We start from the raw sequence: 19152 nt of genomic DNA, 5'->3' as shown, positions 1-19152 counted from the left end.
CTTAGGAGGCCGAGGCCGAGGCCGCAGGAAACACATCTGGCTGTCAGACCTGCAGAGGTGGCTGTACAAGCGAGGGTCAGCGGGAACTGCTGACGGGGAGAGGGAAGCTGAGGAGAGGAGAACTGAGGACAAAAACCTGACAGGCTTGAGAAACAAAGACAACCAAGGCATGAGAGAGAGGAGGAGCGACTAGAGCCACCTGTCACAGCTTGGAAGGGAGCGTGCTGGGAATGGCTGGATTCTGCCATCAAGGGTTGAGCTCAGGTCTTACTCTGCCACCTCTTAGCCGCGTGATCTGCAGCCAATGACATAAACTCTTGGGCCATAGTTTCCTTACCTTGGTAGTTGTGGTGTTAATTTAAATACTTTAAACAAATGGTCTTTAAATAATACTTTAAAAATGACTCTTGTCTATTAAAGTATAATGAATAAAATGGAAGGCTTGGAATTGTATTTCTTATGTACATGCAAGTGATTATATTGCAAAGTACATAGTTTAAAAAGTGTCTTTGAATCAAAACAAAATTGAAGACTGAGGGACTTTTGAATTACAGTTTTATACTCTATCTTTTGCCCACAGTCTTCTGAATAAAGCTCTTGGAGTTTAAATATAATTCTCTCTGTCTGATCAAGCTTAATTTTTTGAGCACCTGCTGTATATCTTGCACTTGTCTAGTTCTTTTTATTGATCTCTTCTAACTAAGGTTTTTACTTTCCAGTTCTTAGCATATTTATTAATCTCTGTTTTCTTTAGGCACCATGAGTATTCTTACCAACACTGGGACCCTCAGCTTTTGAAGCAATTTTAAATTTATAGTGCTTGTGATTTTCCTAGTAGGTTCTATTGAAAATACTATATTTTATTCTTTATTTCTGGGCGAAGCAAAATTATTGTAATTTGGGGGAAAATATTTGCAGATTTTTGCCTCAGAAAATATTGTGCAGTGTAAAATTGATTTTTCCTTGTCTCAACATCATTGATGAAATGCATTATAAGTGGCACTTTAATGTATAGATTTTTTTCCCTCATACTAGAAAAAGAAGGCAGTAACTAACAATTTTCTTATCCTTTTTATTAGGGTAACACGTTAAGAAAGATACTCCTGAATCGATACTTTAAAGGTGACTATGGAGCGTGTGTGAACGGACACCTCTCCGGAACCTACTGCAAATCTGCACAAGGGGGAGGCAAGACTTACCCTTTTTCCCTCATTTTTGAATTGTTATAACATCTCTGCATGCTGGTGTTACTCTAGTGTTTTACTTAAAGTAGAACAAATAAGAACAATTCATTTAAGAAGCACTGCTATCAGCCATAGCAAAAAGAAGAAAATTCTGCCATTTGCAACCCCTAGGATGGACTTGGAGAGCATTATGTTAAGTGACATAAGTCAGAAAGAGAGAGAAAACTACCATATGCTCTCACTTATGTATGGAATCCAAAAACACCAAACTCACAGAAACAACAGATTTGTGGTTGCCAGAGGCAGGGAGTGGGGAGTAGGGAAATCAAGTGAAAATGCTCAAAAGGAATAAACTTCCAGTTATAAAATAAGTAAATCCTAGGGATGTGATATGCAAATGATGACTGTAGTTAACAATACTGTGTTGCATATTTGAAAGCTGCTAAGAGAATAGGTCCTAAAAATTCTCATCGCAAGGAAGGTAAATTAACTTTATGAGATGACGAACGTTAACTAATTGTACTGATCATTTTGCCGTATACGCGTGTATCAAATCGTTACAGTGCACACCTTAAACTTACACGGTGTTAGATTATTATATCAATTATATCTCAGCCAAACTGGAAAAATAAAAGGCACTATTAAAAACCTATGTACAGTTTTAAGTTCGTAGAACAACAGATTTGAACGTTAGGATTAATTTTGCCTTTCGACAGTTTTATTTATGTACTTTTCCTAATCGCAGGGAGCTTTTCTGGGCAAGATTCAGATAAGATGGGGATATCCATGTCGGATATTCAGTGTCTACTGGATAAAGAAGGTGCATCTGAACTTGTCATTGATGTTATAGTGAACACCAAAAACGACAGAATTTTTTCAGAAGGCATTTTGCTTGGCATTGCCTTGTTGGAAGGAGGAAATACACAAACTCAGGTACCTGCTTGCCATCATGACCATTTGCTACATTTTGTGATTTTGTATTTCTTATTTATTCATCATAGAAGCCCACGGAAAGTAAATGTGTTTTCTTTTAGCTTCTCATGACCATCCCCCCCCACCCCCAAAAAAGGCAGCCTTGTATCACATTTTCCTTATAAATTTATTTGATTTGCTGTAGAAACTCCAGGGCTTCACAAATTCTTCAGCGAAGCAGAACGTTCCTTAGAAGCATCCTTTCTAACATTATACCAGAAATTCTGGGTTCGCTTAGGGAAATTTTAGGCTGACTTTTGGCAGATTGGAACAACATTTTGACTCATCTTAAGAATTAAATGTAAAAGAAAAAGAATTAAATGCATTAGTTAAGTGAGGTAATATATATAAATAAACTTCTCACACAGCATCTGGCATTCAAACAGCTTTCAGTAACCTTCATCACCCATCTCACACATCCCCTCCCAGTCACCTTTTTAGAAGCTTAGTACAGTACCTTCTCTTGCTGCCGCAAATCTCCCAGTGCTCGTTAACCGGGTGCTCTGAGTAGGTGCAGCTTTCACTGGTGTGGGGAGAAAAGGACCGTCTCTTCTTTTGTCGTTCTGTTTGCTCATTCGGCTCAGGAAGGGGTGAGTTGAAAGTCATCATTCACCTGTTCAGTGCTCCCCTCCAGTGAGCGACGTGCTCACCTGCCTGCAGGATCAGACCACTGTTCCCAGGAGGCACACGTTTCACTTGGCAAGTCCTGCCCAGCTGCCCCACACCCAAAGGCAGAGCTGGCTGTGTGATCCCAAGAGCTGGGAAGTGTTCCAAGGAATCAGGCACCATCCTCCTAGCCCCGCTGCTCGCTAACCTGATATTTCCAGGTTTGCCTTGATCAGGAAGGAAACTGTGCTTACAACTAATTGGAAATTCCGGCATTCATGTTCTCGATTCATGGCAAGTAGAAGCCACATCTAATTAAATACTAAAAAAATCATCTTGTCTCTTTCCAAAACACATGTTATTCTCCTGCTTAAAATCAGTCACTTTGCCTGTGAAGGCAAGCTCCCTACCATAGTCCATGAGATCCTTCAGTGTCCAACCTCTTCCAGTTTCCCAGCTTCCCTTTCTCAGTGCATCCCTTCCCTCCTCCATCCTCTCCCGCGCGCACCAGCCATACTCGGCTCTCTGTAGTTGCTCGAATGCCTGGTGCCGTTTCTCATATCACTTCTCCTCTTTGAGATCTTAGCTTATGAACTTCTCTTGGGAGCCTTTTCTGATCCCATGCCCCACTGGGCAGAATTGTCCCCTGGTTACTGTGTGCTCTTGCTGTGTCCTGAAGGCGTCTTCAGCAGCATTTCTGCCACTTTACTGCGCCTCTTTGTGAGTGTAAATTAGGAATCCTCAAAGGCTGAGACTCTGTGTTTTCCATCTTTGCATCTCTTGTGTCTGGCACCATGTCTGGCCCAGCCTAGGGGTTCAATAAACGTTCAGGAGTGAATGGCTCTACAAGGGAATGGTCCAAATCAAATTCTACTTCATTTACAAGTCTTCCCTATGTGGCTGGGGCCTTTGGGAAGACTCCTTTGTCTGAGCTTCCATAACACTTGTTTCTTTAATACTCACTTGTCACTTTGCCTTTGCTGCTGTGGTTGTGATTCACATAACATCCTGTCTCTCCAGTGAAATGTCGTCTTCTGTCAAGTAGGGGATCATGTCATGTTCTTTATACCTACCATGCTTTCGGTATAACATTCAATGACTTTTGTTTTTGAAAGTCTTCTTTTAAGAGGGGTGATGAGAATCTCGTTTACCAGCCTTCCCCCACTCAGGTTTCTCTCTTACCTACATCACTGTGTATGTAACCCAGATGTCAGCTCTGTGCTCTGGCCCTGAGAGGTCTAGTTGAGATCAGCTTGAATCCTTGTCCTTCTTCGGTCGAAACCCTCCTCCCCAAGACTTCTGCCAATATCCCTGGGCGGGGCCCGGGGGAGAGGCGGCGGGTAGGTCACATTCTCAGTCTTTTTGGCCACTCCTGTCTTGCTTTCTTAGTTCCTGAATTATCTTGACGCCCAGCTTGTGTCATTCTGAGACAGGAATCTGAACCCCTTTTTAAATTTCTACCCTCCTAGCTACATAAATCTGTTTATATGTTTAATATACTTTATTAAAGGTTGGTTGAGGTGGGGAGAGAGGAAGTGGTTATATTACAATTTCAAATTACACACTAATAATAGCAGTAATGAAGGTAATATTTCCTAAATACCAGGTGCTGCTCTTAGTGATTTCTGTGTATTAACATGGTTAATCCTCACGACAGCCTGGGCGGTAACCAAAGAAGATCTGAGATAAACCCAAACTCACACCGCAAGTCAGAGATAAAGCTTGGACTGGACCCCGTGCTCTTAGCCACTCTGAACATCTCCTTTCTAAAATGACCTCCTGCCTCCTTGCCCTGGCAAGTTTCACTGGTTGATCCCCCTGCGTCACGCCCTCGTCTTCCTCCATCTCTCTGGTTCCCCCACTTTAACCCTCTTCTCTGCCCTCTCATTTCTAGTCTCCCCCGCCTCCCCCTTGGGGGAAAGTCCTTCTGCGTCACACAGATCTGTTTATCTATCACCCTTGGCTCCTAAAAAAATCCTTCAAGTTTCCCCTTGTGCTCTGAAGGGTCTGGAGGTAGTTTCCTAATCAAAACCCACATCTTTTGTGAGAGAAATTGTGATGCAACCTGCTGAGATTATTTACATATATAAAAACATACCATTTATCTTTATTAAAATCATACTGTTCAGCTTTGTAGAACCTTGGTTTTTTTTCAGTTATTTCCCTTGAAATCTGATTTTTTTTTTTATTTCTTGGGGAGCAGCAGTTCTCTTTGTTTTGTTTGTGTAGGGGGGAGGTGTGTGTGTGTGTATATATATATATATATATATATTTTTTTTTTAATGGAGGTACTAGGGCTTGAACCCAGGACCTCATGCATGCTAAGCATGCGCTCTACCACTGAGCTGTATCTTCCCCCATCAAACCTTGGTTTTTGAACGGTGTAGTCTATGTAAATAATCTGTTATTTTGAGTTTACAGGATTATTTTATAAATTCAGTGATCTAGAATCAGAGAATCTAGTTTTAAATCCTAGCTCTACCACTAACTACTTATGTAATATTGGGCAAGTCCTTTACATTCACCAAAACTTATTTTATTGCTCTATAAAACGGAAATATGAACACTCTCTGTTCATCACACAGTTGTGCTGAAAGAATCAATGGATAATATATGTCAAGGGACAACATAAATTATAAAACTTTAATAGAACCACAAAGTTCCTGTAACTTCCTCATTAATCTATAGGAATCCCCTTCTACTTCTAACTCATCATGTTGGAAATATTAGGGTGCAAGCGTCAGTCTAACTTGTGGGACCATCGAGGTCTCTGAATGCTGCGTTTCGCCTCTGAGTTAACAGAACCAGCTCGACTGTTTGACGGCGGTTGCTATGGTTACTGTGGCTTTTTTGGCCGGCTTTCCTGCGTTGTTGCTAGCCCTCTGCTTAGAGTTTCCCCCTCATAGGCATGAAGCTGACTTTAATACTTCATAAAGCACTCTGTGACTATGCATCACCCAAATCAGAAATTACAGGACAGGCGTCCATTTCAAGACCTGATGTCAGTTAGAGTCTCACCTGCAAGTCCCAGGACCTGTGAGTCATGGCTTCAGGCATCCTTTCAGGGAAGCGGATCTGCAGGAGCCAGACTGCCCAGAACTGGCTGTTTAGATTTACTGTATTATGGTCAGTTCTACTTGATCAGGAAATCATTATTTTTTCAGATGTTTTCTTCACGTTGTCTCTCATCAAGATTATATAACTCTTTTTTTTTTCCAGTACAGTTACTGGAATTACCTGTATTCATTTTTAAACTTTATTTCTCTTGTTTATGTTCTGTCTATCCCATGGTTTTAGCCTTAATAACTTAGTTTCCTCTCCCAGTGCAAACCCTGTCTTCTCCAGAATGTATCACCTTTCCTGTCTCCTACCTCTTCTTAATGCTTCCATAAGTCACGAAGCAGACAGTGATTAAGGCAGATAGCCTCAAGGTTCAGTGGTTCCACCTCTCATTGAGATATGCTTTATCCTACTTTGGGTTTGAATCCTTCCTCCGTCATTATTTACCCTAAAGCAGAATTCATTTTATGCCCTTTATGGTGGGCTTGTCCTGGACCCTATGCAAAGCAATGTAGCTAATGAAGTACCAGAAGAACTTAGTGCCCATTTATCAGTGGGGTCCTGCGAGTGCGGTTGCCATGGTAACGTGTGCTAAATGAAATATACTATAATTCAGGTAAAGAGAAAAATAACTCTTTGTAGACTCACGCTTGTGCAGGATGAATATCAGATTAGTGGCTGTCTTCCGCTCTAGATCAATCACAATGTCATGAGGGGGCAGGGACTACAGCTGTTTTCTCTGTTTGTTTTATCCCTGGTACCAACTTGGGGCTTGGCACATAGTAGGCCCACAATAAATATATGTGGAATCAAAACATGACTTTATGATAATGTAAAAATCGAAGAGCTCCTTGCATATGTCTTACGGTGCTCTTGTAAATTTTGAAAACAATAAATATAAATTAAATAATGTGAAATTCTGTTGGGTTTTAGTGGGAAGTGCTATGTCAAGACAAGCTCTTGTTAGTACACAGTAAGTGGTACAGGAGACTGGCAGAGCTGTCAGTGCATGAAATAATGATGGGCGGCGCATTAAATACGGGCTTTTGTCCATAATGCTTATGTTTATTTCAAACATTAAAAACACTTTCTTTTTTTCCCTTGGGTATTGACATCTTAAAATATGTTTTCTTGCAGTATTCCTTCTACCAGCAGTTGCATGAACAAAAAAAGTCAGAAAAATTCTTCAAAGTTCTGTATGACCGAATGAAGGCTGCTCAGAAAGAGATCAGGTCAACAGTGACGGTTAACACCATAGACTTAGGTAACAAAAAGCGGGATGATGACAATGAGCTGATGACGTCTGGCCCACGAATGAGAGGTAAAGAAATGGCTGGGTATTTGGGAGAACAGAATGAGGGAAAAGAGAATGACACTCTCCTTGGATCTCGCTTCTCTTTACCTAATTATCCCAACTGTGCCTCTGCGTACGGAATTCCATCCTTGAATTATTATGATCACGGGGCTGACCTTGAAACAGCTCTGTAGGAGCCCAAAGAAGAGATTATCAGTGCAGAGCAACCAGTGACATGAAAATGTTTGATTTCATGGTGGAATTCATGCTGAAGGACGACTCCCCAGACCTTTTGACCATTCATGCGAGTTAAACTGTAAGAATGGAAATTACAGCACTACACTCTACAAAAGATTCTTGGTATTTGGAGTAACAAGGTCATCAGGATAGTAAATATAAAGTGTATAAAGTTTAGCATTTTGAAATTTGCCCAATTTTGCTACCTTCTTGTATTCAAGAACTCATATTTTATATCAGGAAGACAGGAGCCCTTCTAATATTGGCTAAGCATTGAGATCTTTTTCTAATATTCCAGTGCAAGTTTAAAGTTTTAGTTGCTACCTCGGGTTCTTTTTGGGAAATTGTTGCATCTTTTGTCAGGTGATTTTAAATTCAGTTGTTAGAGACTCTGAGGTAACTGGTTGTCTTCTTTTTTAATTAGCGAAAGGAAGTTTAATTCATCCATCTAAGAGTACTGCTTTATTTTCAGTAAGAGATTCATCATTACATTTAAAAGAAGGAATGAAAGGGCAACTAACAGAAGCTTCTTCGGCAACATCCAAAGCATACTGCATGTACAGAAGAGAGATGGATCCGGAAATAGACATCATGTGCACAGGCTCCGAGGTGGGAAACGCCGAGGACAAGTCTGCCGAGGAGGTGACCATGAGTCCTGCCATTGCCATCATGCAGCCGATCCTGAGGTTTCTTCAGTTACTCTGTGAGAATCACAATCGGGAGCTGCAGGTATGTGTTCTCTCTGTGGGAAAGCTGAGTGTCCAGCCTGTGATCCGAGGTCATTAAATTCAAATAAAACGGACAAGTAGTTTTGGAGGGAGTTTTGGAGAGATAATAAAAACAATAGTGCTCTTCTAAAGTGGGGAGAAACTTTGGTATCTGAGTGAAGAAAAAGAAGAGGAAAATTCCTTTATGCATGAAACAGGCTGCTACCGTGTCGTCCTTTGCATCCTCAGCTCAAATCTTTTTGGCCTTGATGGGTTTCATCTTATCCTAGGACTCTGGGATTTGCTGAGTAAGGTCACATTTACCTCATCTGTACCTTTCATAGTTTTATAGACTCTGGGGGCTTTCCTCATTTCCAACTTAGTTTGTATTTCTTGAGCGAGGATACGGAGTATCTTTATACGTATTTATTAGAAACAGAGTTAATATAGAAGAGGATTTTTTCCAACAGTGAAGGTAGATAACCTTTATAAAGAATTTAATTCTGGTCTTACATCTTCTTTGGTACATTTTCCTTTGTCAAATAGATGAACTTAGGGGTGCCTAGGAATTTTGGCCCCCCTTTTTGGGCATCATTTGTACACACTGCTTACACCACTGTAGCAAAACCACGTGAAAGGTCACATCATTTCCAAGAGCACATATCAGTATTAGAGAGACAGCAGAGTTTGAAGCTGTGTTCTCTAGTAAGCATCTGAAGTGCAGGTGTTCTGAACTGGTGAGAGTTGGTAGATTCATAGGAATTGAATTAAATATCCTCCAAGGAGATGAGACCCTTAGAAATTCAGCCATGACACTTGGGGGCCACCCCCCCACAACTTGGAGGGGACCACTGCAGAGCTGTGAGCAGGCAAAGGCCAGAGACTTGACTTCCAGAGGGAGGACACTGGATATGGCCTGTGTGCTTACCCTGACCTGTGTGGTCTGTCCATTTGGGAAGAAGACATACAGTAAGTGGTCACACATTTTACTGATAGGGATGTGGGATCAAACAATTTGGAAAATGCTACTTATAAAATAGTTTTGTTTTAATAAGAATAAATGATAGAATTATTCACAATAACTAATATGTGGAAGCAGCCCAAGTGTCCACTGACAGATGAATGGATACACCAAATGGGGTATATACATAAAAGGGAATATTATTCAGCCTTCAAAAGGAAGGGCATTCTGACATGTGCTACCACATGTGTGAACCTTGGGACAAATACTAAGTGAAAAAGGTCAGTCACAAAAAGACAAATACTATGATTCTGCCTGGATGAGATCCGTAGAATAGTCAAAATCATGAAGACAGAAAGTAGAAGGGTAGGTGTCAAGGCCTAGGGGGTGGAAAATGGGAATTGTTAACAGGTATGAGTTCAGTTTTACCAGGTGACAAGAATTCTAGAAATGGAAGATGGTGACGGTAGCTCAACATTATGAATATATTTTGTACCACTGAACTGCATACACTTAAAAATGGTTAAGATGGTCAATTTTATGTGTATTTTGCCACAAGACAACAAATTGGGAAATAAATCACAAACACAAACTAAAAAAGAATAATTGGTAGAACTGAATTCAGATAAATAAATAGGAAATTAAAGTAAGAAAAGTGAGAAATAAATTAAATTTAAAAATGGAAATTTCCCTCTTTGCTTATCTTTCACCAGCTCTACTCCCCCAAAGAAATTACTCTTAACAGGTTGTGTTTCTTTCTAGAAGTTTTCATGCACATATAAGCATATTGATCGATACATGTAAACCTTTATAAAAACACACCTGCAGAATATAATGTTCCTCCACTTGCATAATAATACGGTAATAAGACATATTACTAAATGACTTATCGCTAGATTATGTTTGTATCGGTATGGATTGAAGTAACTCATTTTTATAGCTGTGACATATTTCAGTATTTGGATGTACAATAATTTATTAACTCAGTCATATTGTGATGGTTTTCAGTTTTTGGCTGTTGCAGGCAGTGTGCCGTGATCCTCTTTATAGTTGTATGTTAGCTGAAAATTTTAATAGGTGCTTCCGTTGCCCTCCGTGATGGTCGTGTGATTCACTGAAGCTGCGCTGATCATAAGGAATCACTCAGTTGAATACTTAATTGCTTCTTCCCCTAATGAACTTCTTTCTAGTTTCCTTTTCCCTTCTCCTTGTCCTGTTACCTCTTGCTCTTGCCCTTTGTGTATAGTTTTAAGATAATGACACTGAGAAACATTTGTTATGAACTACACTGATAAATACAGACGCTTGAAAAAAATGCATCTTTTTTTTTCTTAAACCCAGGAGAAATTTAATAAATGTGAATGCTTCTTTATAAAGAGCAGTTTCGTTCTGCATTGCCATGGGGATCCTTTCAAGTTAGAAAAACACAGAGATAGAACTGAAAACAATTAGCATAGTGAATTTTTTTTTTAACCCCTCTGGTATGTTTTCTTTTGCCTTTAGAACTTCTTGAGGAATCAAAACAACAAAACAAATTACAACCTTGTCTGTGAGACCCTCCAGTTTTTGGACTGCATCTGTGGGAGCACGACCGGCGGCCTGGGCCTGCTGGGCCTCTACATCAATGAGAAGAATGTAGTGCTGGTCAACCAGACCCTGGAGAGCTTGACCGAGTACTGCCAGGGCCCGTGCCATGAAAATCAGGTAACCATGAGAACAGCCCCTCAAATGAATGCAAAAGTATTCTTTTTTTTTTTTTTTTTTTTTTGAGGTATAGTCAGTTTACATTGTTGTGTCAATTTCTGGCGTACAGCACAAGGCTTCAGTCATATGTGAACATGCATATATTCGTTTTCATACTCTTTTTCACCCTGAGTTACTACAAGATATCAAATATAGTTCCCTGTGCTGTACAGTATAAACTTGGTATTCGGACCAGTCAGCAGAAGGATCGAATTGGTGAAGGAGCCCAGCTTCATGTGCATTTAAAACCTCTTTCTTCTTGCTTTGCCAGACAGTTTTACTGTTTTACTGTTTTACTGTTCCTAGCAAAACATACACAGACTGAATTATAGACCAGCAAACACTATGCCGTATTTAAATTTAATGTCATCATAAAAGAAAATTTCCCATGAAAACATTCTAGTTAAAAAAAAAAAATCAGACATCAGAAAGAGTAGAATATGTTTCTTCATCGTTGGTTAGTTTTCATCTTTAGTGACTCTTTCCAGGATTTGTGGAATCAGCTCGCTTTGGCTTCTTTGGTTCCCCTGCAGTGGGTCGTGTGTGTTACCTCCTCAATAGTCGCAGTATACTTATGAAATAGGTAATGTTGTTCCCATTTTGCTGATGAGTAGGTTCTGACTCAGAAATTTGAGTGATATTCCGGAATCTCAGAGTGCATGACTCTGTTAAATTGTAGAGCTATTCTTAAAACTCAGGACTTGTGGTTGCGTCTACACAGGGTATGCCTTTGACTGTGTTACATTTTCCAGGGCAAAGTTTCCACTCCCTCTTCCAGAGTGTTTGTCTCTGATTCCATTTTCTTGGATATCGCAGACACATAGATGGAGCACAAGATAGAACACTTGGGTTAGTAAAGGGAGGGGGGCCACCCTGGGGTTTATTAATTGGCTGTTCACATCCACTCAAGTGTTTACGGGGCTGCCATCACAAGCATAGATCCACCCTGAAAGACTTTTCAAACCACCAACATTTCTGGATATAAATTTTAAAGAAGCCATTGAGACCAAATATCAGTGCCTAAAATAGAAAAGAAATGGGGAAAAGAAATTTGCTTTTCTACTGCAAATTATATGACATGTATGTGTAGACATATACGCACACAGACATGTACCTACATAGGTATATGGAACAAAAACACAATCACTGATAAAAACAATTTGTCATGGGGATACTCTTTCCCCGTCTGTAATATACATGTGTCACAGTAAAAGAATTTGTGGATTTTGCCCTGTATTATATTTCCACTCTCTTAGGGCAATGATACAGGAAAACCTAACTATTGATTTAAAGTTAGGGAAAAATATGCAAATACAGAGATTTGGTGGCGGTGTCGGTTAAAAACATGTATATCTATAACACAAAACACATGTTCTCCACTTTTGGTCTTTTAAGAAAATGAGACTGAGTTTTGAAAGTAATTTAGTAAATTAGGTAAGCTCTGAAAGTAGAAACTAATAGTAAAATAACATGGACTCCACATGCTCTAAAGATACACTTACTATGAACCGTATACTCTGAAAAAGGTGTGAAAGGAAAGGAAGTTGCTAGCAAATTCCAGAAGTGACCTGCAAATTGATTCCTCATAAGTTTAGCAAATATTTTAATATCAGAAGAAACTCAGAAAATGTAAAAGATGAATGGAAAACACCTTTCCTTGGTGTCAGGGGAGTAAAAATTTCCTTGTTAGAAGGGAGAAATGAAGCCCATTCTGAAAAATAACAATCCTTTCAGAGTTACCTTGATTTTATTCTTTTCTCATTTATTTCACTGGGTTTCAGTTTTTCAAACCCCTTGATGCTGGGTGCTACATGGTAAGATGTAGTTCCATAAATTCCAGCCCACAAGTTCCTGATTTTCAAGTTGTATAAAATGAATTAAATTTGGAGTCCTAGCACAGTAGACCCTAACCTTCAAAATACTGACACTTATCTCTCAGGATCTTCTATAAAATTTTCCCAAGTCGGATCTCTCTATAAATCACTTTAAGTTTAGGGAATCTGCTGAGCTTTTCCCTCAACCACCATAATTGACAGGATGTCTTCAAAATGTCAGGAGGTACCTATATTCCTGTCTACTGCCAGGGACCATCAACAGCATCACTCGTTACTCACATTGCATTAAGTAGCGGATAAATAAAGATGCTTCATCAGTACCAATAAAGTTTACTTACAAACCTATAAATGGGAATATTCTCTTAGCCAGGATAGATCAGATGTTAAAATTCTAAATTAAGTAATTCCTCTAATGAAAGGCATATTAAATGTATCAGAGTATTTTACTTGACCATTGTTTTTGAAATCCTGTAAAAATGGTTCATTTTTAAAGATACCTGTTTCACACAGTCTCTCTGTGTTCTTCATACAAAGCCATTTAATTAATGCTAATCAGTTAATAGTCAGACTCTATGCAAAAGAATAAGTCAAAGTTAAACCTTTGACTGATCCTTGATTTAATCTCAAAGTTAAATCTTTATATTTTAAAGGTCAGAAAGCCAAGGTGATTGTGTTACTTTATGTCATGGCTTCTAGTGTTCTTATGTGGTAAATGCAATGTTATTTTGTAAACATTTTGTTTTCTAGACATGTATTGCTACCCACGAATCTAATGGGATTGATATCATCATTGCTTTGATTCTAAATGACATCAACCCTCTTGGTAAATACCGAATGGACCTGGTGCTCCAGCTAAAGGTAGAGTAAAGCCATTATCTGGGGGGAGTGGGGAACGACATTCTCTCTATAAAACTCTCTTTCAGAGTTGACTCTAAATTTTCAGGTACGTCTCGTGAAAAAAATAAGGTATTGTCATATTGTCAACTAATGAATTGAACAGAAAGAGATAGTAAAAAGCACAGTAAGCACTCAATTTCTGATAAAACGTCAAATATGATTCAAGATAATGTTAGTTGGGGGCTGTATTACTGCAAGTTTTTTTCGCACCCACTTTGCTTCACTCCTTTTCTTCTGCTCTTATTTTATATTTTTCGTTATATAGAGAAGCAAAAGGTGCTGAAGATTCCCTACACCATGTATTTTTAATTCATCTTGACTACAGAATTCTATCTAGAAGTCACGGTGAATTAGACTATGGCAGTGGAGGGCTGCATTTTTGTTCTATGTCTCTCTTTTTTCTAAAATTTGTTTTCTTTTATCCTAGAATCTTATTTTTTTCCCCCACAAATACACTAAACCATGCACACACTTCCCAGCACTTCCGTGTATCAGAGGTCAGGACCACAATGGCATTAAAAATTTTTCTTCAACTTTTGTTCAAATAGAAATAGAGAAATGAATATTACACAAGAAACTATATAAATCCCAAATACAAAGGCGAGATATTCAACTTAGATGAATTATTAAAGACCACATATGTTTGGTGTTAAACAGGTTTAAAAATCATAGGTTAAATAAAATGTTTCTGTAAAGCTAGGTCTGTCCAGTATCGCAGAGAGTCTAAAGTTTAACTTTGTATGGAGAAATTTACGATCAAGAAGACTAGAAATGATATTTTTGTGATTCTGTTTCTAAATGTAGATTTAGGTGTGTAGTGGAGTACGTGTTTGTCCTACTTACGTGGAGATCGTGCTAATGGCTCTTAAAAAGCAAAAAAAGAGATAAATTTGTATGATTTCACTATTTTCGTTTGCAACATGTATTAGCTTTGGGTCCTTCTCTTCATAGCTTAGAAAGAAGGTGAGCTTTATGTGGAATGAACTTGTGTCTTTTTCCTCATTAGCTTCATGCTTCAGGTGGTAAAGCCACCCTCGGCCTATGACAGACAGCTTAATTTGAGTTACTAGAAAAATCTTTATTTTATCTTAAATTCATCCTTAACCATAATTTATAAAGAAACAGCATATAGAAGCCTTGGCTTTTGGCTTTTTAAATCTTAAACACTAGACCTTTAAGTCTCGTTTTTAACTGATATACGTTAATGAGGGAAAATACTAAAGGATTCATCAATTTAAAATGAAACACAGGCATACAGATTATGTACAAATTCAGACCTATGTGAAAAAAGCTCAATTATGGGAAGTGACTTAACAGCACAGACATACTCTTGGCTGTTCAAATGAAAACTTTTTTTGAAAAAAGGTCCTTTAAAATGTCACTTGTTGCTAAGCACAATTTATGTATACCTTTTCAAATTATGGCAGTTGGACACATCAGGGTATGTATAAAATACAAAGTGAATGGATTTGACTTGAAAGATTTTCTTAAAGTTTTCTTTAAGAAAGTGGTGCGTGTACCTTTCTAAATAATCTATGAGGCTTTGCACATATGGCTAATATGAAAATAATGTTAAAGACAGAATGGTATAGTATATTGGCAAATTTTAGAAGGGATGGGTAGGAAGCTTTTAATTATAAATTCTCTGGAACATTATAAAGATGCCATATTAAAAATGTTTAGGTTTTGTTTTATATCATTGCCCCTAAATTTAATTACTTAATCAGTTATAATATTAAATATATTTAACTTTACTCATTTAATATATAATTTTATGGATTTTTCATGCATGTGTCTTGCCCCTTTTAATTTATATTTCATAACTGATCTGGAACTAAAAAGTGCTGAGTTTATAACTAGGTAGGTCTTTTTGTGATTGTTGTTGGTTTTTTTTTTTCCCCCTTCTAAGGACGAGCTTCATTTAGGAAAAAAAATCTTCTATTAACACACACATTTGATTTCTTAGTGCACACAGGCTCTTGTACTTTCAAATTGATTCAGATTTCGGTACGTCGTTTATAAGATTTCTATTCCTCCAACATGGTGTGAAAAAAAATGGCTAGAAAAAATACCATATTGCCAATAGCATTCTGAGATTGAGTGTGCTTTGAAGCCGTTATACATTGGGCCTGCCGAGTGAGGTTCGTTAGAGAGTACTGTTAGCTTTGCCAGGGTTGTAAGCCTCAATTCTATGCGGTCAATTCAGACTGCTCTGAGGATCTACGCTCCCCACTAATCCTGGAACCTTATTTTTTTGCTTATGTTGTCTGTATGGGATGCTAGACTGTGAAAAAGGAACTTAAGGATTAGCACAGATCTGCAAAAATTGAAAATGGAACAGAAAAATAATGCTGCCTTTCCCACAAAATACTGTATCTCAGGATGGCTCAGTGATGTTGATGTCATCACCGTCACCATAGCCATCATCATCATCATTGTCTTTGTTGCTAATACTAGTCGTTTAAAAATAGTCAATAGACTGTACTTCTGAAAGAAAAAATTGGTTGGATAGAATTTGGTATTAAAACTATTCAGTTAAGTTAATTAGCACTACATTAACAAAATCTGTGTTGTGAATGAGTGCATCTCCGAACAGCTGATTCAGTTTAAGTTTAAATCCTATAAGATGCTAATTTGGAGTCACTGAGAAGGATCTTAAAGCCATTTGACTCTCCTTTTTTGTGTGTCCCTGTCAAAGATTGTGTGTGGAGGTAGACATTTTTATTTTAAGTGAGTATTACAAAAACACTATAGAAATATCTCCCAGGTAGTTTTTGTCATCTTGCAGTTGGCCACAATTCTAGGGCAGCACTATTGAGAACACAGTATAAAGAAACTTCACCCCAAATGTGGAGGATATTGTGCTTTGGGTCCCAAGACTTTCTGTACCTGTGTGGTACCCATTTGGGGTAATAAATTGACTCTATCAGAAACATTTTTGGTATCTCTAGGTAAACATGATTGAGACAATATATTTATAAACCAGATTAGAAAGCGTCAAAGACAATACAAACTATTTTTATTCTCTATTAAACAAAAATAGAAAATACTATTCTTCTACAGCCCGGGTGGTAAAAATGTTGCATATATACTACCATATAGGGAAACGAGTAAACTGTGATCAATAAATTTATATTTTGTTGGTCGGGAGGGTATATAGCTCAGTGGTAGAGCGTATGCTTAGCATGCACCAGGCCCTGGGTTCACTCCCCAGGACCTCCATTAAAATAAGTAAGTAAATAAATAAACCTAATTGCCTCCCCCACAAACAAAAATAAGTAAATAAAATGAAATATTAAAAACAAGACCAAAATATTTATATTTTGTTTCTCACTCATGAATTTAGAACTTTGTACATTCATTCTCACTAATTATTGCTCAAATTTATTTAAAATTCTGATTTGCTAATATGTGTTAACGTTTCATGTTAAAAACAATGGTGCTAAATTGTTTATAAATTACATGCTATTTCTGTGAAATATGTCAGTGACACTGGTTTATCATACTGTCTTGTTAAAAATGTCATCATAGAAATGACTATTTAGGAATTATTGAAGGAAAATATAACTATATTTTAACACATTACATATAAAATCAATTTTGTGTTTAAAACACCTTTTCACCCATATTTGAAATATCCTTTGTAACATATATCTCATGATTATTTTTATTTTGTGTTGACAATAAAGTAAAACATTTTAAAGTGTCTTTTAAAGTGTCAGTAAGCCAGAAATATTTGCAGTTCAAAATTCTGCTCAGTTAAAAGAAATAGCCCTGATAATCTCAATTAAACCAAATGCAGGGGATCATTAATCCATGAAATAGAGTTTTCATGTGCACCCATTCCATCTGTGTCTCTAGAACAACGCTTCCAAGCTGCTGCTGGCCATCATGGAAAGCAGGCATGACAGCGAGAATGCAGAGAGAATTCTTTTTAACATGAGGCCCAGGGAGCTGGTAAGAAAACTTTTGAAAACTGTGTTTATAATGGGTAACCTGAAAGGGACAGTTTATAGCGTGCACGTCAAGAAGAATGTCTAGTGACTTTTACTGTTATTTCAGTACTTCAGGAGGCCCGTGTTAGCAAAGGCTTGTGCGATTTGGATCTTTCATTGGTTTTATCCACTTTAAACACTTTTTAAAGCCAGGTTGTCACACTCTACTAAACTGTCTGCAAGCTGTTTGTGCCAGGAGTGGGGAGGTCGGGGGTAGTTTGCTTTAGTTTGTGTATTGGAATATAGGTGAGGAAGGTGTAATAAAAATATTTGTACTGCCTCAAAAATGTCATTGATACCTCTTTCTGAAAATAGAATTCCAGTAAACATCTTCTGTACTTGTTCTTATTAATGAAATGTTGCACAGGGCTCAGCCTAGAGGAAATTGCGTAGAGACCTGATGGGGGATCCACAGAGATCATTAGTGTGTCTTCCTATGGTAGAAGTTATATTTTCTGCCTCTCTTGTGACATGGAAATTAAGAAGAAATATCGTCATGCTTTAAAAGCACTGGGTTTCAAAAGCATTGAAAACATAACTCAGACCATCTAGGTCAGCGCCCCAGTGACTAAGTCCCAGTCTTTTGAGCACCATTGTTGGTGCTATGTGAAGGCACTCTTGCACTCTTTAAGAGTAAGGAATGGAGTCGAAGAAGGCAGATCAAGAGGAAGATCTTGATTTGATTTAACATGTATTTAATGAGAGCATAGTGTCTGCGAGGCAGGGGGCTAAGGGGAATAAGACATTCCTTATCTGCGTGGCTAAATGGGGCAGTGAGTTATGTATTAATTCAACTACAGCGCTGTGCGGTAGCCCTTTGCAAATACCACTTCCTTGGCCTGTGACGCTTTTATCCTGTCATCTACTTCTTCTTTGCGGCCCACCCTCAACCTCCTGCCTGAGTCTGTGCCCCTGCCCTGGGCGTCCTGAGTGCCTCGCCCTCGGCCCTGCTGCAGGTCGGGCTGTTGTGTTGGCCTCTTGACGTGCTGACTCTCCCGTTGGACAGGAAGTTCCCTGAGGGCGGGTACTCTGTTGTATCCACTGTTGGGTCCTCAGGGCAGACGACGGTGTCCGGCACCGTGTGTTCTTGCTATTAATGGGCCCTTAATAAATAATGGATGCTTAGCAGGGTTCCAGAGTCTCCTCCCTACTTCATGGGAACGTTGGCATGGTCAGCATTCAGGTATCAAAGCAAAACTTTCCAAGGAAAACAGGGAATATTGTAGGAAAATACTTCCATGTTCATTTAAATATAATTTCCAAGGCCATTTTCATTTAGAATTCTCTTCTACTTGGCGAGTCCTGGGAAGCATTCCAGTTTTTAATCGTACCCCATCAGTGATGCAAATGCATGTTGTCGGTGGCATTCAAGCCCCGCTGTTCCTGTTCGGTTTGTTTGATAGGTGGATGTGATGAAGAATGCCTACAACCAAGGACTGGAGTGCGATCACGGGGAGGACGAGGGCGGAGATGATGGCGTCTCTCCAAAAGATGTCGGACACAACATCTATATTCTGGCCCATCAGGTGACGTTTTATGTCTTTATGTTGTTTTGCTCAACTTGGCAATCACATCGTGTCGTTGCTTGCTGTTGTGTATTCAAGTTCTGGTCCCTTCGGTCATTCAGCACTTGACCCCCTTGCTCTTGACCACAGCACTTG

At 38.7% G+C, this 19152-nt stretch overlaps 1 protein-coding gene across 2 annotated transcripts in view; it reads left to right on the top strand.

Moving 5' to 3' along the window:
• Positions 1 to 19152, top strand: part of ITPR2 (inositol 1,4,5-trisphosphate receptor type 2) — a 419018-nt gene that overhangs the window by 269807 nt on the left and 130059 nt on the right. For both annotated transcript variants that reach the window (XM_031443910.2, XM_064479133.1), the window contains exons 38-45: positions 1080 to 1188; positions 1930 to 2117; positions 6960 to 7143; positions 7826 to 8082; positions 10525 to 10725; positions 13347 to 13457; positions 17358 to 17453; positions 18895 to 19017. In XM_031443910.2, the coding sequence (XP_031299770.1) occupies positions 1080 to 1188; positions 1930 to 2117; positions 6960 to 7143; positions 7826 to 8082; positions 10525 to 10725; positions 13347 to 13457; positions 17358 to 17453; positions 18895 to 19017 (1269 nt within the window). The remainder of the gene's footprint in view (positions 1 to 1079; positions 1189 to 1929; positions 2118 to 6959; positions 7144 to 7825; positions 8083 to 10524; positions 10726 to 13346; positions 13458 to 17357; positions 17454 to 18894; positions 19018 to 19152) is intronic.

The sequence above is a fragment of the Camelus dromedarius genome, chromosome 25, assembly GCF_036321535.1.
Source record: "Camelus dromedarius isolate mCamDro1 chromosome 25, mCamDro1.pat, whole genome shotgun sequence".
Classification (NCBI taxonomy): domain Eukaryota; kingdom Metazoa; phylum Chordata; class Mammalia; order Artiodactyla; family Camelidae; genus Camelus; species Camelus dromedarius.
This window is presented reverse-complemented; position numbering and strand designations above follow the sequence as displayed.